At 46.3% G+C, this 27,945-nt stretch overlaps 1 protein-coding gene across 1 annotated transcript in view; it reads right to left on the bottom strand.

Moving 5' to 3' along the window:
* LOC119432742 (uncharacterized) overlaps positions 1-27,945 on the bottom strand; it is a 142,743-nt gene that overhangs the window by 51,932 nt on the left and 62,866 nt on the right. The window contains 5 exon segments of the mRNA XM_049658565.1: positions 2,190-2,365; positions 22,726-22,983; positions 24,126-24,419; positions 25,260-25,514; positions 26,359-26,634. Of these exon segments, the coding sequence (XP_049514522.1) occupies positions 2,190-2,365; positions 22,726-22,983; positions 24,126-24,419; positions 25,260-25,514; positions 26,359-26,634 (1,259 nt within the window).

The raw sequence follows: 27,945 nt of genomic DNA, 5'->3' as shown, positions 1-27,945 counted from the left end.
TTTGCCTGGTGTACTATGCAGGATGCCCCGAGTTTTTCGCTCGCCTGAATAGCGTGGAATGCACGAAAGCAACCGACAATAAAATTCCGAGATAAAGCCACGTATGTAAAGCCCCTATATATAAAAAGTAGCGACACTCTCCTCCTCCGCCTTCCCTCCTCCTCGTTTCTCCTCTCTTTCGCGCTCCTTTTTCGACCGCTGCGCCGCCTACACCGCTTGAAACACGTGCACTTGTTTATCTTTCGCCGCTGATCAGATTCGACGATCGCCGACTGTGTTCGTCGCTATCCTCGTGCTCCTCGCCAGTCGGTAGACGCTTCTCGGGCGAAAATGGCGATGGAGCGTGATCGTAAACAAACGCAGCCAGCGCCCGGGGGCTCGACGGTCCACGTGATGCCATTAGGCCAATACCGACGCGGCGTCGGCCTCGGACAGGGTGCGCGAGGAGGCGGCGGCATTCTTCAAAGCGTGACGCTACTTTTTATATATAGGGGTTTTACACGTATGTCAACACGAGCGCAGCCTGTGCACGCCGATTTCTCGTTTCAAACGCAGAAGGCGGGACAATGTTACGCGCCAGCGAGGCTGATTGTTATCAAGGCAATATCGCAATATTGCAGTACCGTGAATGTGTAGCTATGTATCTACACACTCGGAGCAAACCACTTGTCACGCCTTTCTCTGGCGAGTCTCGGACGTCTCTGTTCGTTCGGACGTTAGCCGTTTAACCACCGTCGAATGAGAACAGTTCAGACATGGCACAATCTCACGCCAAGCCTTTTCTTTCCTATACGTTAAAAGATAACATTTTTTATAACTTACTTGCAGAGGTAATGCACTGGGTGCAACGATAAACAAATGAAAGAAGGCAGTGACGGTTTGACCACGTGACTCATTCTTTCTCGGCCGCCCTTGAGGTAACGCACAAGTGATGATAACCCGGGGGCGAATCTACATAAACCAGTGAAACTGGAGGCGTGCCGAAGCTTGAATTTTATGTCTTGATCCATTAGCTCATTCATCTGAGGGCGTCGCCAGAGATCGCGGAGATACCGAACTTTGTGAAACTCTGGCCTTCCAGCATAAGGGGTTTGGAGCCAACCTTTCATACTTAAGAAACATAAGTATCGTTGACATGACAAACACAATAAAATTAACAGGGTCTGTTATGTTATCCCTAAGACGACTTGCGAAAGCCCAAGTGCCGATTCTTTAATAAAGACGGACACACTGACGTACACATCCCCCTTAATTTGCTTAGTCTACTTCACTTAGTCATCCTCGTAATTGGCTTACTCATAGAAGACGATGGCGACGGTGACCCGCACGCCATCAGAACTGTTGCATGAGCGTTTGCATGTAGGTAGGACACCATGCCGGGTTGGTGCACTAAGTCACTACACCAACCAGGCAACGGGGGTATGAGCCCTTGATATTATAGTGTTTGTACCTTTCGTGACGTCGACGCGTTTTCGCTCAAGGACATTGAAGGTGGACTGAACGATGACACATATAAGGCTTTCGCCTTAATAATGGTGACGGGGAGAACGCTCCCGCCACCGTTCTTGTGCCCGTCACGTTAACGCTACGCTTCTTGCTTTGAGTATTGTGGGGATAGACGCGGCCCCAAAGCCCCGGCCAGCAGATCCCATGCTGGTCAAACGTGGCGCGCCCTACGTTGGGAGCCAATCGTGGGGACCTGGGTTCTCGGATTTGGCCGTGGATAGACACCGAGACCACATCCAGCCAAGGTTCAATCTTCTACCGGCGAAGCAATGGCAGCTCAGACGGCCGGGCGTTCGGAGGACGCGCACCAGAGCTCTCACCGTGCTGCGCGCAGTACTTCTCTTAGAGGTAAGCGAGAGGCAAGTGGTACTATGAACCGATTAGTCTAGAACAAGTTCTGCTAAGCCAACTTTTCGAGGAAAGGACTCGCCTTCGTCAGTGCCTTGACGAAGGCAAGTCTTCATTCCAAACGTTGGCTCGTGGCCAAATATCAAGATCGAGGCTTCACGTGTTCACCCACTGATGACCAAGTCTAAACGTTCCTGCGACACCGTCATCTTGCTTGGACCTCGCCACATCAGTGCCTCGGCGTGAGTGTTGGGAGTTCTCGCGGCATAAAAGAATGAAGAAGACACACGTTCGAAGCCGTGGTAACAGCGGAAACGAGAGTCTTTCGTGCGAACCTTGCTGACGGTGCCGCAGTCGGACCCAGCCAGCTGGATCGGCAGCGTGAAGTCCATGCTGCTGCTGATGTCCTGCGAGCAGGTGGAGGGTCGGCCCCGGGTGTAGACCTTGCCTTTGAACACCATGTTGCTGCGCACACGGGCTCGCATCACGTGCGGCTCGCACTCCACGGACACTGCGCAAGAGAATCAAATCAAATGGAACTTTATGCCGTCCGCAGAAACTTTGGGGAGCACGAGGGCGTGAAGAAAAAAATTGTGGGAATGCCCACTTGAAGGGCTTCTAACCCCAGTTTACCTGACAATCAGAGACAATGTAGACATATAAAAGACGGGAAACATATTCGCGAAAGCATCTACATGGCGCAGGGACATGCACTGAAGGAAACAAAGCATAAAGAGAAGCATATAAATGAAGCGATAATAAATTACTATGATAATTATGATGATATATTTCGAGTGTAGAGCGTATACAATAAACTAGCAACGTATTGTCGGTGCAAAAATATAGAAATTTATATACTGTAGACGACAAAAGAGTGTTATGGTGCTATCTGTAGTGTTATATCACAAACAGTATAACTGTGAAAAGTACCATAAATATAACGATTCTCTCATTCATGTTTCCTAAAGCAAATTCACTGGCTTGAAATATCAACAGTGAAGACAAAAAAATGTCACAGTTTCGCCCTAAGGGCGAAGCAATGAATGCGATAGCAACACAGCAATGTCATACGAAGTAAGGTGAGCGGCTTTGGTAGCAATATGAATTGTAGTAAACATGAGCTGATTAAGTAAGCAGGTGTGCTGCGGCGTAAGTAGACCGACATGAAGAGAGACTCGATGACCACGAGAAGGCGCGTGTGAAACGGTGGTGTTGATGAGAAGCGCTTCCCGTGGGCAGCGCGTGCGAAGGGACACACCTGTAGCGCTGCACTGCCGATCCGGGCAGCATTGCGTGTGTAGTGTGCGTTGGAAAATGTGGCCCGACTATTACGAACTGAATGAACAAGCGTGGTGTGAGCGCGCACAAACACGAAGAGATCACACTGAATGACAGCAGACAACGACTGTCAAAACGCTGGCAGCAAGCATACGCCGCAGCGGGCGAAGGTACGTGCGGTCTATCGCTTCAACGGAAACTGAGCGGCGAATGCACTTAAAGGTCAGAGCCGTGTGGAGATAAGAGACGGTGCGAGCGAGCGACGAGCGCGGTTGTTGGCAGAGAAGTGCGCCCCCCCCCCCCCCCCCTTGCTCCCTCCGGCGCTGGCTTCCTGCTTCCTTGCTTGCGCGTGGGAGATTGAGTGCGTTCGCTCTCCGTGATAGCGCGCGTCTCCGCACGCTTCCTCTCGGGCATACGGCGCGCGGCGAAGATTTTATCTATAGGGAACCTCACGGCGACGGCGACGGCGACGGCGACGGCAGAAATCCGGTTCAAGTGTCCATATAATTGCTATCGCAATAAAAGAGAACAGTAGACAAAAGCATGATCTATGTAGCCGATATCTCTCGTGGGTAAGTTCTACAAGTATTGGGGCCACATCAATGACAACGATAGACAGACATCCTTACAAAAAAAAAATTCTCTAGCTTTTTGATTTCACTCAATTATCGTTGGCACCGTTGAGCTTTGCTGCTTTGCGCTCAACACCACAAGTTCTTCTACGGAACTTCCTTCATAGCAGTGTCACAGCCCACATAGACGCAGAAAAAACAAAAACAAAAAACAAGAAGGAATAGGACATAGCGCTGAAGTCAGCACTGTCCTGTCCCTTGATTTACTTTTTTTTTCCTGTATGCATACGTGCTGTAACCATGCTACTAAGAATGCATCACCCACCCGCACGCCAGAAAACGATGTTGAACTTCTACGGAACACTGTTTGGTCAGGTAAAAGTTATATTAGTAAACTGGAGGTCGCCAACCTATGTCAAAGACATCCGCATGCATTGATGCTTTGCGATCAGTAACGATCGTTGGTTCGCAATTGTAAGATGATCGCAGTCGTAAGGTATCGAAAGGATCACTGACGTACGCTCCGTACCAAGGTTCCAGAGTACACCTCGTCCAAATTGTTTTGTGTTCGATACCGCGTGCGTGCTGCGATTTATATGAAAACCGCGCGGCGATCCAACACTTGCTCACAGTTTTTTTTTTTTCTTTCGAGATAATATCCCTTGCCTTGTCCCAGTATATCGTGCGGCCCGTGTTATTAACGTTTACTGCTATGACAAAACATCAATGTATATTTTGTTATTGGTCAGTGGCGTGTTGACTAACGAAATGTTTTTGTTACATGCATCATGATCCGAATTCTACGGAGGAAACAATATTGCTAAGTTAAAGTGGCCGGCGAAATGATAACTCACTTAGACTATGAGAGTTTAGGTACATAAGCATTCCTCAATCACCGTCCAACGTTTCATCTCCAGTATAAGCACGTCATACTGTATACCGCTTTGAAAATGTCTTCTTTGTCAGCTGAACAGTTAGAAGAGAACGGTTGGTGCAATGAAATCAAAGTTTCTCACCATGGATTTTAGAGGGCCGCAAGTGAAGTACTCGCCCGTTTCGATGACGCATTTATCCTGCGCACTTCAATACTGCCGAACCAATCCAAGCGGTGCTATTTTGACAGTACGCGCCTAAATGCAAATACGACTTCCTGGTTCAGCGCGTTTGCAAAGTTTGTGCTTCGGCATATAGCCTTGCCACGTTATGCACAAAGGACTCGTCAGAGCGAACTCGTTCAGGTACGCCGAGCGGCAGGGTCCCATTTTCCAGCGAAGATTATACGGCTGCAATCCAGATCAGCCTTGTTTGAGGTACACTGCAAGCTTGTTTCAGAGAGTTCTTGGTTTGAAGCTACGAGCTCTTTGTATAAATCGTACGAGAACGTTCGAAAGTGCCACCTAGTGGAGTCGTGAGAGAGCAAATAGTGATTAGGAAGGACCAGATCTGAGATGCCCGAAGAGCAAAACGAAAGTGGAAGCTTTCAAAGCACGAGTGTTCTTTCAGAATCCGAGATAAGTTCAGCGCGTGAAGAGAGGGTGCTTTTAGAAAAAAAAAAAACCGTGGCGGTTCTTTGAACTTGAATTACGTTGGAATGAAAGCCGACCAGTGAAAGCGCCACATCGAAGCTATTTGCATACAGGCAACGTCATTTACCCCTTCGTCACGGATGAGAAGTTGCGTTGCATAGTTGTATGAAGACACAAAACGAACAAACGGGAGCGCCGATCTGGCAACTGTTTTATTCACAACTAAGTAAATATATATGGGATACGTGTCCACCAAAAGTTACATACAAACAAAGAAAAAAATTAAGACTATTTGATTTCTGGACCAAAGTAGCTTACCCCTGAAGCTCCAAGCTCGGTTGAACTTTCTGCTGTCGATGTAGTCATCGCTCCTTAGTGGAGGCATACAGCATTGTCACACACGTCACAGAAGCATAAAGTTTAACCACGAGAAGATCACGCATGCAGGATGCCTTAAGGAGCAATGGAATGTTTCTAAAACTAATTTGACAAGTCCAAGCGTTAATGCACGAGCGAGGGGAGGATGTATGCTGGTGTATGCTGCCTGAAGCAACGCCAATCGAATACAATGGGCGCGTTAAGGCGCTCGAGCGCGCTCTAGCAAGCAGAGTGCGCTCTTTTAAACTTAACGGGTAAAAAGCGACTTCCGGTGCGTGATTACGGAGCGCGCTCCACGCGCTCTACGCGCTCCAGCCTGGAAAGGCCGCGCGAGAGAGGCGCCTGCTACGGCTTCCGGAAAAAAAATGACGTTAGCTCCGAAGGCGTCGCACTCGAGAGTGCTCCTTTGGAGTTCGCAGCGCGCTAACTTAACGCGCCCAATAGCAAGTGCGAGCCGCATGTGGCGACATGGTTCAATATATACCGATTTCTCTGCAACAGAACAGCAGCGCCATCTATCACCGCGCAGCGTGATTCCCCTCGTTTTGCCGTAGCGGTAACAGATGGTTTCACCGTTTTGTTGCAGTGACGTCGCGAGCTCCCCGAGTGTGACCATAGGCTAAGCCTTCATCCCGCGATATCAAAACCACTCTCAAGAAGACAATCGAGATAACGCCCGAACGTTGCTGCCGAGGTGAGATAAAGCGTAGCGAAAGTCTAGAAGAGCATTCCCTTCTCCTAAGGGAAGCAAACGGCTACCCGCTCGGCCTAAAGCCGGCTGGCCTAGGCCAGGTGCCGTGACGTCAGGCGATGACGTAATTTCAGTTGCATCCGGAAGTCTACAGGCGACCTCGACAAAAGCCGTTTTTGAGGTAAAAGATGCGAAACACGCATGCTCATTCATAAAAAACCGGGAAGTGAGCCTGGTTGTGAATCGGCACGCTTGATTCACATCCCTTTCATGTTTGTTCTTCGTTTCTTACTTTTCCTGCATGTGTATCATATATATATATATATATATATATATATATATATATATATATATATATATATATATATATATATATATATAAGTAACTGGATTTTTCAATGGGCCAAGCGTATTTAGGAAAATCAGAAGCACAACTTCGCGGTTATCTTAGGTTTATTATTTACCCAACAGTTTCGGTCGGTGGACCGACCTTTTTCAAGGTATCCCTTGAAAATGGTCGGTCCACCGACCGAAACTGTTGGTTAAATAATAAACTTAAGATAACCGCGAAGTTGTGCTTCTGATTTTCCTATATATATATATATATATATATATATATATTTCTGAATCTGAACAAGACAATTGTTAGTTCACGCATTATCCTGTGTTCGATTTATTCCCGTTTCCGCTATGCGGCTCAACTTCCGATTCATGATCAAATAATCAACTAACCTATACCGCAAATTGATGGGCAAACATCGCGTTGCTCACAAATTACTTCTCTTGCTCAGCTCTAATGCTCAGGATAATGTAATGTCCTTCCTCAGAAAAGAAACTACAATAACAGCAATGTGTGTTGGGGTCAACGAGTATGTCATGGCACAGTTGGATAACGGCAGCTAGGCATTGGAAACTGCCAGTACAAAGGCATCCACTTGCACCAACCTCCCCCACGCGGGCTCTGATAGTCGTACACATCTACTATGTTCCGCCATTTGAAAGTATTCAAAAACGTTCAATAAGAACTTCTCCAATTCATTAGATTCGTATAAGAACATTCGAACGTTCCCACGCCCTTAATTCGTAATCTTTTGCGCCAACTGGCATCCACAAGAGCAGCGCTTTTCTAGAAGGAAAAAAAAAAAAAAAAACAGTGAGAAAAAGCGTTTCGACGGAGTTGAAATACTTGGTGGACTACACGACGGTAAAAAGAAAATGTTTCAGGAAAGAAGCGAGAGATAAAAAAAAGGGGAAAAATGAAGAGAGCAGGAGTTTTGGAATGCGAAAGTTCGGGAAAGTGCCCGGAAACATTTGTATTCGTTAGCATAGCGCAATGGCAAAGCGTAGTCGTCGAGGTAGGGGGAAATTTCGCCCTCGGGCCGGAGCATGCCTTTGTTCTGAGGCGCGGACGAGGAATTATCCTCGTCTAGCGGGAATTAAATTTGAATTCGGGAACGGTGAGGACAACGTATGGAGCGACAATTTTCTGGCAATCAGAGAACGAATTAGCGCAAACGTTGTGCTTTTCGGAACGCCGTGTTCAGGAAATACGGCCGTCTTTCGTAATTTTTGCCCTAAGAATACTCTCCTTTTAATTGCGCCAGCATTCTCTGGCCAGTAGTACCCGACAAAAATCGCTCCGTCGCGCGAAAAGTGTGATGTCTTGTATCTGCACAAAAATGCGTAATTTTCGAAGACTTTCAATCGTTATAACAGTGTAAATGTAGATGATTGGTAGCTTTATAAGTGATAAGGATGAATTGAAACAAAAATATATAAAATTGATCAGAGAGAATACCCATATGATCAGATTTATGCCTACCCATAGGGATACATAGGGCTCGAAAGAAAATGCATGGGGAAAGCTATAGAAGGAGTGGGCCAACTGAAATTTGGGGAATGAAACAACTTGAAATTTGCGGGTATACTTACGCATAATATACTCGAGTGGAGTTTCTGCATATTTTTTTTAACACTGCGTTGATTTTGCACTGCCCTTGAGACGAGACATGTCCGCGATTTACGGCAACATCTTGTTTTACACTGCATTCAGGATTACTTTTATGAAAAATGGGCAACCGCAGATCTATGTTGTTTTAGATGTAACTAAAGCATGTAGGTTTTTAGCATATTTTTTTGTGTGTAATACTCGTACAACTTCCATGACCCAAACAGCCAGCTCACTTATAATTTCAAAACTTGCGTTTCGATATTTCAACATTTTTCATTTTCAAAGTTACTTCACGTGTGATAAAAGCAACATGTCTTGAACTTGAAGACATTATAGTGATCACTCCCGAATAAGATGCGCGATCTTATGATTGAAGAAGGCGCTTCGCACTCAAAACTCGTTATAGGGGGCCACCAGTTGACTTTAAGCGAGCAAATTCTCGTAATAGATTTCGCCAGGGTTTAACAATCTCTCTGAAAAGAATTGTTAAGCGATGTATACCTTGCATATAATGAAAGCGCTGGTCACCGTTTTCTCCTGTGTCTGAACGCTCTTCAAGTGTTTAACAAGAGCGTACGTACGTTTTAATTCGACTCAAGACGAGTAGACGAAAAAATTCTCGAAAAAACGGAGTAAAATGCCTCTATCAAAAGGCATAGTTGATAAAACTCAATTGTTTTTAGAGCGCAACGTTCATGGCGAATAAGAAAAGATTATTACCATAAAGAGGATCGTCCTTGCAAGGGACACTGAGTAAGATAAACCGTCCCAGACGACGGTTACTTTTCTAGAACCCCGCTTTTGCTCGTTGATGTCAAAGGCAGTCTTAGGGATGCCGAGACACACTGTCAAAACACTCGTAAGTGGAACGTATGAGAGACGGGGCGTTATTAATTGCGAGAACCGAAGGGCGACGACGAGAAGAAGAAGCGCAAGAACGCGAGAAAGAAAAGGCGATGAAGAATTAATGCCAGGCATGACAATGAATTCTAAAGAAATTTGACTACGATGGCAGGCGTGTATGAGAAATAATGGCGTCAATTCGCAATCATAATAAGGAAGAAAGGTGGCACGACGCCACACACCATGAGCAGTCACACAGCGGTAATCTCTTGGCGTGCGTTTCGCTGGGTCGTGTAATCCGTTATAGAGCATGCGCATAAAATTTCGTCTGAATCGGGTGGCGACAGTAATATGGATAGATTTCATGACATTTACCACGCTCAGTTTTTTCGTACCTTCTATTCTTTACCCAGATGTCCTCTACGTTTCACCTTTTTTTTTTTTTCTTGGTGTACGTTTTCGATGCAAACCAAAACATTACTCATATCTTTGTTCAGTAGTTATTCAGGGAGAGCCAGTCTGCATTAGCGAAAGCTGTTTTCTTCCCCTTTGTTTTGCGATTTGACATGGGACTACCGCTAGAATCTCGTTTCAGAAAGAAAAGAAAATTAGCGTAGCTTGCACTGGAGGCGCAATGCTGAAGAGACAACGGAGCTGATGGGCACCTAGCTAGTCCTGGCTTTTGGGTTAGGCTAAGCACTACCAAGTCAGCCCCAGCATTTTCCGGAATTTATTTATTATTGATCAATTTGATTTATTTCAAATCAATCAATTTCAATCAATTTGATTGATTGGCTATCACAAGGTATTGGCCACGTATTTGGGCTAGGCTAAGCACTACTAAGACAACCCCAGCATTTCCCGAAATTTATTGGTTATTGATCGATTAGCATTGATTGGCTATCGCAAGGTATTGGCCACATATTTGGGCTAGGCTAAGCACTACCAAGTCATCCCTAGCATTTCCGGAATGTATTGATTATTTGACGATTATCGATTAGCTATTGATTGGCTATCGCAAGGTATTGGCTACGGCTAGGCTAAGCAATACCAAGTCATCCCCAGCATTTCTCCAAATTTATTTATTATTAATTGATTAGCTCTTGATTGGCTATCGTAAGGTACTGGCCACGTATTTGGGCTAGGCTAAGCACTACCAAGTAATCCCCAGCATTTTCCGGAATTTATTGATTATTGGTCGATTATTGATTAGCTATTGATTGGCTATCGATGACTGCCTAAGCTTAAGAAGTCTCAACCATGCTTATCTAGACTTATCCAGGCTCGGCTTCGCTAGTTCACAGGGGTATGTGCCATTGCGCTTGGACCATTTCTGCACTACCGCCAGGATCGGCCCACATTTTTAGATTCAGCAGACACATGACGCCCGGCTTAAACGAGCGTTAAAAAGACAAGAGCACCTGTCTTGGAAACGCACCACAAATCGCCGTCTTATGGCAACATCGCAGTTCCCAACGTAATTGGATGTCACCCAGTACAAGCACATTTACGTTTTAAGCATGAAATGCTTTTAGCTCCCGTTGTCGGCGACCTTCACATGACCTTGAACCAAAAGCCAGAGCCGTTATCTGGGCACTCAAAACGAGAACATGCCGGCAAGTTGCGAGAATAAAACGAGATCATCTGGGCAACCAATCAAAACATCACAAAATGCGGTCTCTGGCCCCCAGCCGTACAGGGCCGCATTACATACGCTAGTTACTCTCCAAACAAGTTACAAAAAATCTTGCTCCCGAGTTCTTCTTAATGTTTCTTCACAATATCACTCAAGCTGTAACTTCTAGTACGCTGAAGTTTTATTTGTCATTTCCAATAGCGACATTAAAAAGGCAGATACAGGGGACCTACGGCCGCACATTTGCAGCCGACCACTTCGATGCGACAAGAAGAAGTGGCAACAGACGCTGAGCGCGTTGGACTGCTCCTAGAAGAAACCCGGTTGAAGGTGGCGGCACCACAGGCAGTAAAAGACGCCATATGGTAGTCATTTCATGTTTACATCTATTCTCGATTATGGGAGACCCAGCAATTTTTTAGTATAAGCAATTAAATTTTTGTTCATGGTCTGCTGTGAAAATCTTGAGCCCAGCTGATGGATTCAGCTACGGATTCAGTTCAAGCGTGCTGCCATCAGTCGCAAGAAACAGCGCAGATTCTGGTAATCAACGTTGCCAGCTGAATATGGGAACGGGTCACTGGAATCGCCCTCGAAGTTTTTAAAAGACTAGAGGCACGTGGCATGCAGACGACAAGGTAACGCGAGCTAATTGGCAATACCTGCTCAATTGATCACTGATTTTGCTTCAATACTGCTATTCCTATGAACCTAACGCTTTTTTAGTTTGATGTGATCGAACTTGCATAAAGTGTGAGACAATCGCAATTGGGTGGTAGGTAAGTTAACATTGCATTATAGTAACGAGACTTCGAGCGCAGCAAAATACGAAATCCGAAGAAAGGGACACACAACACAAGCGCATGTCTGAGACATCATTAAGCACGCAGTTATAAGTATATACACAGATGCGTTCCGTCATCTACCTTAACTTTGGCCTTCACGCTTCACAGAAAACAAAGAAAACGAGGCATTATTTGCCGTCATCTGGGTGCACGTATGAAAGGACTTGGCTTTCGAATATTTCATCCGTTTAAGTGTCCACCACTTTTATATCGTAGGAGTACCTCATCTGCTCAATTATGCATACACGTGACGGTGTGCTGCACTATGTATTAAACAAGGAGGTTATTTTTTTTTCAACCTCCTTGGTATTAAATCAGCAGGTTTTTACCACGTTCTATGGCTTTCACAAAAACTGCTGCACTCTACTTTCCCCCCATCCCCCCTTCAATAACTTGCCACTTATCCTGATATTAATCCTTGGTTTGACGTTATCATTTCTCGGGTCTTTCTTACCATATACGTAAAAATGCGATAACTCCATGACAACTTGTCAAGCAGATCCATAGCGCAATACCGCCTTTTGATCCCGGACTCGACTGAAACGCCACCCATGTTCCATTGCCAATTTCATCTGAACGTTTATATGACCCATTCTCAGAAAGACCATTACGTCTTTGAAAACCATAGATGCTGCTAACTTTGACAGGGTTATTCTGGACTGCAATGCAATAACGATGGATATGTGCACGAAAACATTTATATTTTTTTCTCTTCTTATCTTTCTTTTTTTTCTGTTTCCGGGCCTCAATCGCATACATTCTGTCGTCTCCGAACAATTCACTTGAGCCATTCTAACTTGACTCTATTCATCGGTTAAGCTACCATCACACAAAGACGTAACAATGGACACACGGCTCTTCAGACCGAATAAAATGCAGGCGTTGTCCTCAAAATCGCGAATAGTATAAAAATCTTATATTTCATCTGGCCCGGTGGCGCAGAGATATGCAAGTAAAAGCACACACACACGGATAAATTCGGGACTATCGAGAATAGGGACAGCTGCGATTCTTTCAAATTGGACGAGGAATTCGTGCGTGCTTCCGCTAAAAAGGCTTCCGGATCAGTTCATTTGGAACATCTTTGGTTGTGAATGTTCGACGGCCCAGTCTGTCTCTCTAAAACCATGCAGGCTTGAGGAGGCTGCAAGGCGTGCTGAAGCACCGACTACAGTGCGCACCAAAAAGTAGTGCCGAGTGTCGACGGCATCTGCGCAACATAAAGGTCCGTTTCAAGGCAAACATGAAAATACGGCCGACATATATGATCAGATAACAACACGTTTAGGAAGTTTTAGGTGTCAGAAAGTATGTGGATAGCGTTGTAGAAGAATGTAACCACAAATGCAGTGGGCGTATTCAAGTTGTCTGTCTGAACAAAATGAACGTCTTATATATTATCGTCACGGTTTTTTTTTCTTTGCAAAAACATTCTTTTTCATGCGTCAAATCACTATTGAAGCTGGTAGCTAGAAAATGTTTCATTTTTCGCTAAGTAGTGTTCTACTACTCATACAATCACGGACGTGAGTGTGAGGTACTTTGCAATTAGAACGCGGGGTCGACACCAGTTCTTCGGTTCTGCATCACTTCCTCGCGAACCAAAAGATAGCTCACAGCGAACGTTACCTACTCTCAATGTAGATGGATCAAAGTAATAAGGTTCACTTAACGAATCAGCTGATATCTTTTTTATTTGGTGGATTACACTTTTGGAATTGCCAGTGTTCTTATGTAACCCTGAGATCGAGGGGGAGGGGGGGGGGGGGGAGACTTGGCAAGCTAGATCAAATGTACAACCCAAAGTTGTGTGGCAATGCCCCCATAAAAACATTTCCGCACCAATTGCCCGCGACACGGATTTTGACAGTGTCTGTTAGGGGTACTTCAATGTTAATCGACGAAGAAAAAATCGCATCGAATCCGCGAGCAAGCAGAAACGCAAATGCAGTCCCTCACAACTCTTAGTAAAAACGACTTATATAGACGAAAATGGGCATCCCAATCTGTGACGTCAATGTTGAAGTTGTCTACGCCGCGTTTTGAGCACAAAATTTAACAACATGAGCGTTAACCGAAACATCTTTTTCCCAATAATAATGTGCCTGTTCGATGTCAAGAAATGCAGAGACAAAATTTAAACACCATGCTAAGAATTTAGGTTTATCTATCGCTTCTATTTAATTTACCTGCGCGACACGTGTTACAAAGTCTAAGGAAGATAGGGGACTTCGCCAACTACTCAATACATGTTTTTTTCCTACTACAACAACACTGAGAAAAGTACTTTGTCATCCTTTCTTTCTTGTCTTTCGTGTAATGTACAGCGCTAAAAGAGGACATAAACCATTCTTGAGTCGCCGACGCAGTCGCAGACGATGTAGTACGCCGCGGAGGAACACAATGCTCCGGTGTGCACGCTACCGCGTCTGTTTTGACACATGCTACTGCGGAAGCATACCGCGCTGCGCTGTGGACGCCTGTGCTCCTGATTGATTGATCCTAAGAGGGTATTATTTTGTTTAAAATGCTCCTTCACATAAACGAGCCAGGCGACGATGCTGTAAACTCCGGAGGAATGCAATGTACCGGTGTGCACGTTCACCCTCCTGATTGGCTGACGCTAGCTAGCAGACGACGCTATCGCAGACAATGTTGTATGCCGCGGAGGTATACAGTGATTCAGAGGACAAGCTCGCACTCCTGATTGGTTGATGGTAGCTCCGGCCTCTACAACGCTGTACGCTTTTACTGACGCAACGTTTGCAATGGAAAAGCGCTGGAATGCTTCCTAACAATGGCGCGATGCGTGCTTGCGCCGGTGCTCTGCTTATTTCGAGCTGCGCGTGCTCTTGTGCGAGACAAAAGGGCTCCCCTAAGCCATTTCCCGCGCCGAGAAATAAGGACCGGCCCTCGACGAAGCTTTTCAACTCGGCAATTGAAGGGACCTCTCTGTTCGCTTTCAGCGAATGAGGGCGCTTTTTGTCTCAGCCTCTCAGAGGCTATATCTTGCAAATAAAATAAAGATCGTTACGCTCGTTGCGAAATGATTATTATAAAGTTAATTTGTCCCACACAACGAGGCCGACTCCTTTCTCTATTCATCGACTGTGTTCGTCCTGGCGAAAGCTCTCGTCGCATATTTAAAAGGATTGCGTAGCGATCGTGCGCTCGCATGGTTTACAAAACACTCGAAACGTATGCGATAAATGAAATTAAGCGACTTTGCTCAGATTCAAATAGGCTTGTGAAAGGGATGGCATGTGAAACGCAAAGGCGGCATTTTCGCACTATAATACTCGTTGTACAACGGGCAAAACAACGACTGTTACATACGCGATAAAATGAAATCAAGCACTGAGACAATGTAGATTGGGTCGGTTTGATCAAAACCATTCGTTTTCATCAGTCATAGCCACTGGAATCAATCGCATCTGACATATGACTAGTTCAATCGCGAAAAGAAATGACTGGTACGATCTGTGTGTCCACGTAACGAGACGACACTTCTTGCAGGGTATCCGCTTTCTAAGGCTTTGATATGTTCCGTGTGCCAAATCGTTTCTCAAGCTGATAGGGCAAAAGTTGTTGTTCATTCCCCCCCCCCCCTCCCCTTTTTTTTTTAATTTCATCAGGCAGTGCCTGCTACTCGCACAATCAGCGACGTGATGGTGAGGTACTTGGCCATTTGAATGGGGGCTAACACCGGTCTGTCAGTTCTGCGTCACTTTTACGGTAACTCGATAAGACTACCTTTTCTTGCAAGGCAAAGAACGAAAGTCGGAAGCTGTCCTTGAATAGCGTATAGGTGCATTTGATTAGAGTGTGTGCGATCTGCGGGCGTGTAGAAAGGGCATGGTGCGGTTCCCTGTGATATGCGAAATATTTGAACACATGGGGTACGCGAATAGTCGAGTGGAATCGAATAGCCTTTTCGATTCAATTCGTATTCGGTTTGAGAGTTCCCCATTCTAAATTATCGGATATTCGTTTCCGTTCAAGTACGAGCTGGTATAAAAAAAAAAGTTTCGAGACTGGCAGTTTTGAAGAAACTAATCTATTTACAGTCAAACGCCATTATAACGATCGTGCTCGCAACCTCCGAAATTCTTCTTTATACAGGTCACTTCGTCGTAAAGATAGCGCACCATACCGCTCACACTAGAGCAGCCTAAGCACGTTCAGTAAAGGAAAACCTTTATTTACGCGGAGGAACTTAAGAGAAAATAAGTGAAATAAGTAAGCAATCTTTGTTTGCACACTTTCACAGAAGGTGCGGCTGCAGCCAACTTTATTGCACCGAGGTTGACAGCATGCTCCGCGGCGAAACGCAGGAGCTACACAAAGTAGCGCTGCTGTACGTCGGATGCCCCTATCGCCTACGCTGCCGTAAAAATTTCTTGGTTCGTATACAGTAGCGTCATCACTGGTGCCTTTGTTGACGTTCGCGTCCTTTCCACCCTATAGCTGGCTTTGAAGACGTCGTCAGTCGCCAGCTACGATTACATCGTCACGTCGCCATCAACTGCGACGTACCTGTCGGTCGTCGCATCCGCTGAAACTAGCAGCGTGTGAGTTGCGCGACTCCTGGAGAAGTGAAGCACGACTATAATTATGACAACGCTTCTGTTACGTCTTCAGGGCTGCAGTTAGCGCTAGCGCAGAGCACACCATGGTGACGTATGCCGGTCAGATAGTCGTTTTAGAAAGCTGGGTTGAACTCGCCTAGAATGCTTCGCATTGGGCCAACTGTGACGCAATTTCATTTTGGCTTAATTTGTTATAAGTGAGTAGTATACATACCACTAAAGCAATCTAGGCAAAAGAGCAGGGCTGGTAGTTGCACAGTTTTCTTGCTAGCAGCCTTTAAACAGCGCCTAAGCAGATGACTCGTGCACCTCGAGACTGTCGCTATGACGTAAGCCCAAGCACGCCGCGTCCGAGATTTTGCAGCGCACCGCGCGCAGCCGCCGGCACCGCTTCACCTCGGAGGTCATGTCGAGGAGCCGGCGCCCTAGATCATGCGTCACTTCCGGCGAGCTGTTTTTAAGCCCTTTAGGGGCCCGGGCTGTTGGCGTCTAATGTGATGTCATGTCGTCGTGGTCACGCACAAAAACAAGATATCTGCCGAAAACTCGCGTCTCGTTCACTTGGTATATATCAAAATTGGCATGGAAGGGTACGAATGTATGACTAACATGACTGATAGGTCAAGACATCAGTAACATCCCATGCTCGTCGGTAACGTCACGATTAACGACAATACGATCACGTGCGGCGCATACCCGCATTGGATATGCAGGTATGAGCTGCAGGGAAATGCGGCAATCAGCAGAAACTCGTGGAAATCGCTCCCGAAACGCCAGTCTGGTACCAGCGCAACGCAAGAGAGGGCGCCACCACCCCACAAGCGCTCGATTCCTCCTCACTTGTGCAAGAATACCACAAGAGTAACATAATGGAAACACTGGCGCATCACTGCTTCGCACTTCGCCAGGTTTCACGTTAGTGGAGCTGCATTAGCACTGAATTTGAACAAAACAAGCGCAGAATTTGAGCAGGATTGGAACTACATTAAGCGCAGGATTTGAGCAGGGTTTGAACTACATAAGCGCAGGCTTTTTTTTTTTCTTGTTCTTTTTTGTACTTTAAGTAAAAACAGCTCTTTTTGAGCTGTCGTGACGCTTCCACTGGTATTTGAAACGTCAAATTTTGCTCGGGGAGTCCTACACTTCCTACGCAGCCCAAGATTGCGCTGCAGTAGGTCTTCAAATCGCTAGGCATGTCTGCAGCCCGACGAAGTGTCTGCTGATCGTATTTTTCGACGTTCCGACTGCATTGTGCATCAGGAATTCGTCCCGAATCGCCAGACGGTCAACAGTGAATCTGCTGCAAAGATATAGGGCGTCTGAGGGAGGACATTCAGCTAAAATGATCCGATCGGTAGAGCACGAGGAGCTGGATGCTGTGCGACGACAATACAGCCTGTCACAGAGCCCTCCGCACAGGCAACTATGTCGCCGTAAAGAACTCGTTTTCTGTTCCACATTCACCCTATACTCTTCAGGTTCTGTTCCCGATTGTTTTGCCTATCTTCCCACAATTAAAAAAAACCCAGCACAATGGTCGCCGTTTTGACACGATCGCTTAAAACAAGCTCGAATCGCAGAAAGGCGCTCGACTTGCGCCGCAAAGGAGACGTCCAGGACATACTCGCAAAGTGCCAATAATTGCGGGAGCACCGCATTGTTGCGCAAACTGACTATATTGAAAGTGAAAGTGTTTCAATACACATAAATACATTAGCTTCTTCAAAGCAGAGCCAGTCTCGGAAATGTTTGAAACCAGCGCGTGTAAGAGATAGCACATATTGAAGTCTCGAGGGTGGGAAAACCATGCAAGTGAGCACGGTTCCACCTGATTATACTGCAAGAGAGCCGCGGCTGTTGCGCAGAAACATGTGTTTCCGAGCGAGCGCACTCCTGCTTAATATTTTCTAGTTTTCGATAACTATTTCTCGCTTTTAAGCAGTCTATATACGAATTTCGCATCTTGATTTAGGTAAATCAAATTATTATTTGAACAGTCTAGCCTATTTCGCAGTTCTCTTAATCAAAAATACAGTGCTATATAATGATCACACTTTTCGCCATCAACGCACTATAAAATGTGTTCGGTGAAGTCCTGTTCCATTCACTAATTATTTTCATTGTCAAGATGTAAAAGATAGTTGAAAGACTCGAGCAGTGAGCGACTCGTCCAACACCATCAGAATTGGAGGACGCTTAAGGTTCGCCTTTAAGAGTGGAACGCGATAGCATTCAAAGATCCCTGGCTGCTTATGAGGCTTTTTTCTCGTATATTCAAATTACAGACCGACGCAATCATGTCTGTAGGTTGTAGTCTGTAGTTGTTTCGCACCAGCTCTTCAGCTGATCAAACGCCCTGTTGCGAACCGTCTTAAGTGCATACACCAAATATCGTAACTTAACTATCTTCTTTTAGCCAAGCGGATTCCACACCAACTTCACATTTTATTTAGAAAACAAAAATATTCAATATGTGATTCAATATTCGGAGGTTGGTTTTATCAAATATTCGTGTTTATTTTATTGGGAAAATTTTGTTTTTAAATTTCACTAGTCGAATACCCTATTCAACACATATTATGTCATCACATGATATAAAATATATCATCATCATCATCATCATCATCATCATCATCATCATCATCATCATCCTTTATTTATGTCCACTGCAGGACGAAGGCCTCTCCCTGCGATCTCCAATTAACCCTGTCTTGCGCTAGCGTATTCCAACTTGCGCCTGCGAATTTCCTAACCTCATCATCCCTGAAATATGAAATATATATAGGTACATAAGATCACATCCGTGTGTTTCGCACACGCGAATTCAATGTTATCACTTTCCTGCGCTGCAGGCGACGCGCTTTCTGCGCATGTGTAAGAATACGCCATTTTTACACGCATGAATTTATTACCGCAACCTACTGCTGCTTCTCATTGTTTGAAGGCTGCCAGTGAACAGGAACCCCCAAAAGATGAAACCCTCCAAAACTAATAAAATTCTGGGGTTTCACGTGCCAAAACAGCGATCTGATTATGACGCATGCCGTAGTGGAAGAGGCTCCGGATTAATTTTGATCACCCGGGTTTCTTTAAAACGTGCACGTAAATCTAAGCACATGAACGCTTTTGCATTTCAACCTGATCTCAATGCGGTCGCCTCGGCCCGGATGGACGCCATGGCCATTGGCCACTACGCTACCGTGGCTGGTAATAAAACCGATTCTGGAGAAAATCCTGAATATTTCTACGCAGAGCACCCCCCGTCAAAGAGGCACACGAAGGTTATCGCGCGGCGATGCTCCTTGAAAAATGACGCCTCTCGCAGTCGCATTTCAAACGAGGCTCGGCTGACACACAAAGTTGTTAGCGCCGCGACGGACACTCGGGTCACCCAAGAAGAAGGCAAGGAAAGAGCAAAGGAAGGGTCACCAAAGTAGTGCCATGCAAGAAAGAAAGAAAGCAACAATGAAAGAAATAAAGGAACGAAGGGGAAGAAGGAAATCGAAGAAAGAAAGAACGAAGGAAACATAGAAGGGAGGAAAAGAAGAAGCAAAACAAGATGTGAAAGAAATGAACCAACGAAAGAAAGAAAGAAAGAAAGAAAGAAAGAAAGAAAGAAAGAAAGAAAGAAAGAAGAAAGAAAGAAAGAAAGAAAGAAAGAAAGAAAGATGCAGAGAAAGCATTGCTGCCCGGAAGCCAGTCTTCCATGGGGCCACAGGGCAGTCAGGAACCTTCCGAACCGTTAGGCATCTGCGACGATGTTGTTGCTTCCACGTCATAATTTTTGCCGTCGAAGAAGAAGGAGCCGAGGACGGGCCGTTTGACTCCCTACCTGCATTTTACGCCTCGTTTTCCCACGCACGTCCATCAAAGCCTCCTTTATATACGCCGTTCTTCGGCAATGTCGGGCCCACCTTTTGCGTTTTCCCTCTAAGGCTATCAGGATTTCGGGTTCCTAAGACCGTTCTCTGTACGGCAAAGGGAACGTAACCGAGAAAATGGGGGGCGATACATTAGGAAGGGTAAGCAGCGAAGGATAGGTTACCCGCTTTCCCTAGTGCGTAAAATGCAGTTACAGGGCAAAAAAGTGATCGTCGGGACGTAACGAGGGAAAAAAACGCAAGAGCTCGCCTTTTACCCCCGACGCTACCGTTCTCGTTGCCGGCGTGAGTCTCTCCACCATGGAATGGCTGCTTCTACAGCGCCTGCTTCCCCTATATCGAGAGAATTTCACCGACGGTGCTTTTATGCCCTCGTTGTTTCTCCCAAGGCGTTAAACAGGGTTGACAGACGGCGTTTAGCATGGTAGCTTCGCGCTGATGTAGCAGCCACAGGGGAGGCAACATCATCATTCTTAGACCTCCGGGGCACGTGGGGACAAAGTTCCTTCCCTTTTGCGTTGACTTCTTCTCGATCCACAAAACGGCGTAGTTGAAGCGATCCCTCCGTGAAGTGGGTTTAGTTCGCTTGTTACCGGTTGGTTAGAACCGCTCCCGGGTTAATGTCAAAGTGCAAGTTAGCTTGCGTCTGATGTGCTATCTGAAGCAGGTCGTATCTGTTCTGTGGTGGAGTACAAGAATTAAAAAAAAAAGAACACAGTTGGATATGAGAGGAGAAATTACTTTAACCAAAGAAGTTGGCGGACCACTTTCTAGTTGTCAAAGTGCACGGCCACATTCCAAGCTAGCGTGCAAGAGTCTGAGTAATTCATTTCGATTGCGGCCGTATCCCTACATAAACGCAGGCTTGAGAAGACAGTGTCCATTTTTATGTTGCAGGAGAAAAGGAGAGGGTGGGTCACGCGAGACAATGAAAGTAGAGGAAAGTGAAGCTTCTTGGGGAAAAGTCTAGACGGACAAATCTTACGATTCCCGATATTATACATTTGGGAGCCTCCTCTCTAGGACAATATCACAGAGATGTTGGTGCAGATGTTCTGAGGTTTGTAACTAAATCGGGTCGATTTCCTTGCTAAATTTTAAAATCTTTATCTGACTTCATTTTCTTTTTTTTTATCGATTCCTAATTTCTCAATAGTGCTTCCTTTTAGGCCCTTTTAGACCAGACTAACTATCTTACTAGCTCGCCCGATTCTAGGCCAATTCCCCCTAGTGGTAACGAGTCAGTCATAGAGAAAAACCAACCAACCAACCACCTAGACAGATGACAGTCCCTGAAGAATAAAGTGGGCTTATAGCGTTGCTCCTCGCATGATGGTTCCCCTAAATATTCGTGACAGCAGTGTAATTCGAACCTGCGCCCTCGAAGTGACTAACATGAGTGAACTTAAAACTGAGGGACAAAAGCACAAATACCAGAACTGCTTACAGATTGGCAAGTAGTCAGGCAGTTTTCGGTCAAGCATACCAGACGTACCATGCCTGCTGCACCACCAACACCCAAAGAGCTATTATACTGACACTAAAAGAAAAGCTTGAAAAAAAAATGGCAACCACAAATATGTGGACATGTTGCTACCTCTCATTTTCGTAACGATAAAATAATCAAAATATGATGCAAAGACAAGTGTTTAAACATAGCCCCTATGCATGCACAATGCGTAAAGTTAATTCCGTATATTTTTTGAACGATCCAATGGCTATTTCTAAAATTTTAATGTAAAATTCACAGTGCGTGAAAAGATGCATTTCCAGGCGCCTGCTCTCCTGCACAGACTAGCAACATGGCGGGCCCGATTTCAAGGCATAGGTGCTATGGGGAGCTTTTCCTGTAAAGATGGTTGTATTAATTAACCCTACGGCCAGCACCACACCGGTAGGGCCACAACGGCCGCCTCCCTAGCGGTGTAAGCGTGTGTGGATTGGGGCGAGGTGTCTTGTAAAAGAGGGGTCTCAAAAAAAAAAAAAAAAGCACGAAGGTCCTTACGTCTCAAAAATGCAGCGCCACCATTTTCATTGCGTGTACTACAGGGGTTGTGTGCAGCGTCCCACAGTCGTGTGGCGAATGCTACGTCGGCGAGACTGGGCGTTGCGACAACGACAGACTGAGGGAGCATCGTGCCCAGGTACGGGCATTAGCGGGATCCGGCCGCTTAGCAGGCTGCTTCAAGTGATGCAATGCAGACCTTTGTTTCACAACACACGTGCTATGGCAAAGTATACAAAGACGAAGAATGCAGATTGACTTTTGAGGCCTACAACATCAAAAAAGAAAGAAGAAACAGTCCGATAAATGTATTAGCACTGCTCCTATATACCTCACTGACAATGAAAGAGTGTGACTATCTGCGTCGAAACTTGCGCGATACACATCGGTCACCACTGGCTTGACGCATGCGCCACCATTCTAGTCCTTCCGTCTGCTACCGCGTGTCATGTCGGTCTCTGTTCCGGCATTAAAATCAGTTGAAGATCAGCGTTCTCCCTGTCCTGGTTACGTTTACTCTCACATTTTCTTCTGTTTCTTCCGAAGCGCCGGAAATGCATCAGTTATCAGAAATCCAACCAGCTCGGATTTCTGCCATATAAGCTCGTAAATGAGTTACGGGAGAAGCAGGCATTTATCCGGCAGACGCATATAGTCACACCGCCGTAAGACTCACCGTCGAAGCAAGCCCCGAGCTCGACGAGGTCGGTGCCGGGCAATCGCAGCGTGGCACCCTTGGGCGCCGACTTGCGCGTGTGGTGGCTGAGGAAGCAGGTCTGCGTGTCGCGCTCGAAGCTGAACGAGCGGCAGACGAAGTCGACGCTGTTGAGGCACCGCTGCAGGCAGTCCTCCTGCGACATGGTGCCGATGACCAGGTCCGCGAGCACCAGCTCCTGGTCCCGGTATTTCTTCGTGCTGCAGAAACCTCGCACCTCTGCGACGAAGTTTGCGAGAGACACGCGCAGAACGTCAGCGTTGCCTCCTCGCCACCATCCCTCTTTCCACGACGCTTCCTATAGCTCCTAACGCAGGCGGCATGGTATCCGCGAAGACTACGACGTAACTATAGCACAACGCTTGGAACCTTTTTTTTTTTTTTACTTCAATATTAAACCGTGCAACACGACGAAGAGGACGTACAGGCACAAATAATTGAGACGCACACGAATTCACCACGAACCGCTTGACTCTCAAATCGGCCTACTATTTATATGCACTCAAGTCTACATGAAAGAATATCAGGAAAGCGACAACTAAGCGATGTCAACGATAAACAGACCATACAGCGCCTTAGTTCATGAGCGATTTTATCAAGGAGTTGTCGACACAAGAATATGCATAACATCAAAAGAAAAGAAAAAAAGGAAAAAGAAACAACGGCCATTCTCGATACGTGTGCACTTTTAACGAGGTGTGATCTTAATGTCTTCCTCTGCCCCTTACCATACGCCACTCATTCGCGCCTATAATAGCACGCCGAAGATACTATAATACGTGTTTTCATACCTCTATATCGTTAGCGCACGAAGCAGATTCACCTGAGGCCGTATTCTGAAACGATCCACTACGCCGATAGTATTGCCTAGGCGACAATATCGCCGTCAGGTGCGCGCTGATTGGCTGTTTGAGCAAAATTGAACGACGTCGTGCTCAACCAGCCAATCAGCTCATCCAAATTTGCTAAAACAGACAATCAGCGCGCGCCGTTGGCCAAGGCGATAATATCGCCGAAGTGGATCGTTTCAGAATATGGCCCCTGGTCGCGGATGCCAGCTCAAAGCGCTGTAACGGCAGTCGCAAGCCAGTAACCATGTGCAGGAACACAATTCATCACAAACTGTTCTTGTTTTCAGTTTAAAAATAAAACAAACAAACATTATATGCAGATACAACGCAAATCTTGGAATTTATGTTAGCCGAAACTTTCATGAGGCGGAAATCAACTGCTATAAATATAACATTGCCCATTGCTTTCCTGCATCCTTGGCATGGGAATGACGCGACGTATACTATCACTTGAAGGCCTTTCGTTAACCTCATCCAAACCCCCTCGCTCTCTCCTTTCTTCGCTCTTACCTCGGACGCAGTTGTTCTCGAAGTAGTCGACGACAAACTTTGAGCCCTCCAGCTTCGCCTCGCCAGAGGTGCCCGTGAAGCGCGACTGCGGACTGAGGCGGCACTCGCTCAGCTGGTAGTTGAACTCGGCCGAGTGGCACACGAAGTCGCGGTGAGCCAGGCACGCCGCTTGGCACTCCTCGCGGGTGTTGGCCTCCACGCTGACCTTGGACGACGACCCCGAGCTTCCGCCCATCACCAGCTCCTTGCCCGGCACGCGTTCGAACGCCCAGTGCTTGTCGCACACGCTGCCAGCTGCAGTGAACGATCAATCAATCATTCGGCGAGTACGTCAATGATGCAGGTAATGAATTTGACAGTGAGCCGCAACATGAATCAATTCGCCAGCGACTCAATCAATTAATCAATTAAGATGTCAATAAATTAATCAATAAATCAAATGCTTCGCAAATCAAAGAACTAATAGGTCGAAGCAAGAGTTCAAGAACTGTGTAGAACATTGGGAACCCTAGCTGGCGTTATTCTCCCCATTGGAGTAGTGAAGAATGTCAAGAAAAATTATGAGGCCTTGGGTCTATCTACAGAAATACAGCGACTTCACAACTCCGCGCACTTTAACATCAAGGTCTGCTGGGTGATGTGATCCGATTCGTTCTGATATACCTTCCCTTTATTTCCTTCTCTCGAAGCGGGATAGTGTGGTGTCACTCTCAAGAGGCCACAGCTAGCCTGTTTCCCTTCTGTTCATGCAATTTATTTATATGTTTCCAAGCAATAAAGAGACAGAGAGAGAAGAAAGGGGAAATGCACGGAGCTTAACCGAAGGGGGGGGGGAGGTCCGGTTTGCTACCCTACGCTGGGGAGAGAGGGAAGGGGAGGTAAAGTGGTAGGAAAGAAGGGATAGAGAAAGAAAGGGAGCACAGATTTCCAATCACAGTCGCTCACTGTCACCGCATACAATCACTGCAGAGCACAGTAGCACTGCAAACATCAGTTCAGGCGACAGCCGCTTGTCCGATTCTGTAGTTGCTTTACGCCCTCCTACAGCACCGCATAACCTTACACCCGGTTCTCCTGGTGCAACTCTCACGGACAAAGAAGTGATCACACCGTCGGCGCCAAGCGCGTGCTTACCGGAGATGCAAACCTTCTCGAAGTAGTTCATCTGCGGGTTGCGCTTGACGTTCGTGTCGATGCCCGTGCGCAGCGTGTCCGAGTGGGCGTGGCACATGCGGCGCCGGTAGTCGTACGACACCGAGCGGCACTTGGCGTCGCCGCGACACAGCGCCAGGCACTCGTGCGCCGACGACACCTGAGACGTGCGCAGAGGCCGGTCCGTCATGTAGCGTCCGGACACGAGCTCGAACTTGACGTCCTCGTCGTCGCACGCTGCGAGAGGACACGAAGACCGTACACGCCTGCACAGCCTTCGAAGTTGGCGGCCACATAACGCACGCTTCTATACGACGACCGTCTCGGATTAGAGATAGGCCCTTTATCGCCTCTTAACTATTAATTATTGCAGCGAAATGGTTAAAGAAAATTCTGCAACGGTCGATATCAAACGTAAATGAAACGAAACGTGTATCGGAGCGCCGACATTGCATTGAAACGTATGAACAATTATCATAAAATAAACGTTACCTTGCGTGCCACCTTCGAATAGGCCAATTTACAAACACTTATTTTTTTCCAACCGGCAATTCGTAATTTTTGTTTGCCACGTTGCCTTATACCGGTTCCACGTTGAAGGTCAACTAAGAGTTTGTACTGCTACGGCGGTGAAAGTTGATGGCGCGGTGTTTGAACAGCCAGCCATGATCGCGTTCGAACTGCGTTCGATCGAGTCCATGAGTAAAAGAAACCAGACCTCTAGTACTTCCGAATGGTGTAAAAACTAGCTTATACTACGTTTACAATATATTATCTCGCAATCCAAAAATATTGTACGCAAAACTGTTAACTTAAAGAGCAAGGCGTTCCACGGCATATTCTGACTCCGTCAAATTCCGTCACCGAGTGTTTCGCAAGCTAAACCTTGACCTCTTGCAGTATTTCAATGAAGCCGCAACAGAATTTCTCTAAACGCAAGTGCTGTGCATTCGTGTCATACGTACAATTGATTAAATGATTCACAAGTACGAATGATTAAGTGTGCGCGCATTCAGCGCTGGCGTAAGTTTTGGCCTGCTGCGCAATATGACCGTCTCCACGTGCTGCCCGCGCGGCTCACCGTCGAGGTTCCTGGCGATCTCGTAGTAGTTGAGGCTGTGCGACGGCTCGAAGCTTCCCGGGTTCTGCAGCAGGCCGGCTCGGTTCTGGTGCGTGAGCCCGCAGTAGGTCTGCTGCTGCGCGCTCCGGCCGAACAGGAACGAACGGCACGGGAAGAGAGCGTTGCGAAGGCACGACTCGCCACACTCGCTGACCGACAGCCCACGGTATTCGACCAGGCTGTACGGATGCTCCACGTTACCCAGCAGCAAGATCTCCGCCGTGTGGCCGCCGCTCACTGCGACAGAGTCAGTCAGAATCAATCAATCAATCAATCGACTCAATCTTACCTAGCTGGTAAGATTGTTAGGTAAGATTGCCACTACCACTAGTGGTTGCCACTACCACTAATAGTTGCCACTAGTGATTGCCACTACCACCTAGTGGCAATTTAACCACTAGGTAAGATTGCCATAATGCCACTAAGTATTGAATAAACTTCAAGCTTCAAATTCAATCAAGCTTTATTATGTTCCTGGAGACGTTCAACCAACTGGCTAGGGAACTGACCAATTCGTCCGTTCATTCATTCTTTCCTCCAGCAGGCCAATCATCATCATCATCATCATCATCATCATCATCACCAGCCTATTTTTATGTCCACTGAAAGACGAAGGCGATCTCCAATTACCCCTGTCTTGCGCTAGCTGATTCCAACTTGCGCCGGCAAATTTCCAAACTTCATCGCCCCACCTAGTTTTCTGCCGTCCGCGACTGCGCTTTTCTTCTATTGGTATCCATTCTGTAACCCTAAAGGTCCACTGGGTATCCATCCTACGCATTACATGGTCTGCCCAGCTCCATTTTTCCCCCTTAATGTCAATTAGAATATCGGCTATCCCCATTTGCTTTCTGATCCCCACCGTTCTCTTCCGGTCTCTTAACGTAAGGCCTAACATTTTTCGTTCCATCGCTGTTTGTGCGGACCTGAACTTGTTCTCGAGCTTCTTTGTTAAGCTCCAAGTTTCTGCCCCATATGTTAGCACCGGTAGAATGCAATGATTGTACACTTTACAATCATTTACAAAATTTACATAAGAATAAAATTTAGTTGGAGTGCATACGGCAGATATTACCAAATACTGACTGGGAGCTTACCACTGCCAATCAATCAACCAAACAATAAATCTGTTAATCAGTCAATTAGTATTTCTATCGCAAAGAATCAGCCTCTTGCGCTGAAAAAAAAACTATTTCGAAGATAAATCATTATTTCGTTCATTTACCAGTCTGGCGAATTGGTCGGCGAACTAACACCTCCTCAAATCGTGATTTCATGTGGTCCTACAGACATTCGACCAGCCGGCCAGTTAATCACCCGTACATTCATTCTTTGCGCTAGCTTCGATTAACTTTCCAGAGAATCGAGCATTCATGCGCCTCTTTAGACAGTAAACCGTTTGGGCAGTCAATCGTTTTTTTATTATTAATTTATTCCTCCAGCCTGCCAGCTAATCAATCAGCTAGACGACCAGTATCAATTTCATTCGTTCTGTTATAGAGCGGAAATCTAGCGAGAGGGCCAATAATTTAATGAAGCCATCATTCA

The sequence above is a fragment of the Dermacentor silvarum genome, chromosome 11 (assembly GCF_013339745.2).
Source record: "Dermacentor silvarum isolate Dsil-2018 chromosome 11, BIME_Dsil_1.4, whole genome shotgun sequence".
NCBI classification, from domain to species: Eukaryota; Metazoa; Arthropoda; class Arachnida; order Ixodida; family Ixodidae; genus Dermacentor; species Dermacentor silvarum.
This window is presented reverse-complemented; position numbering and strand designations above follow the sequence as displayed.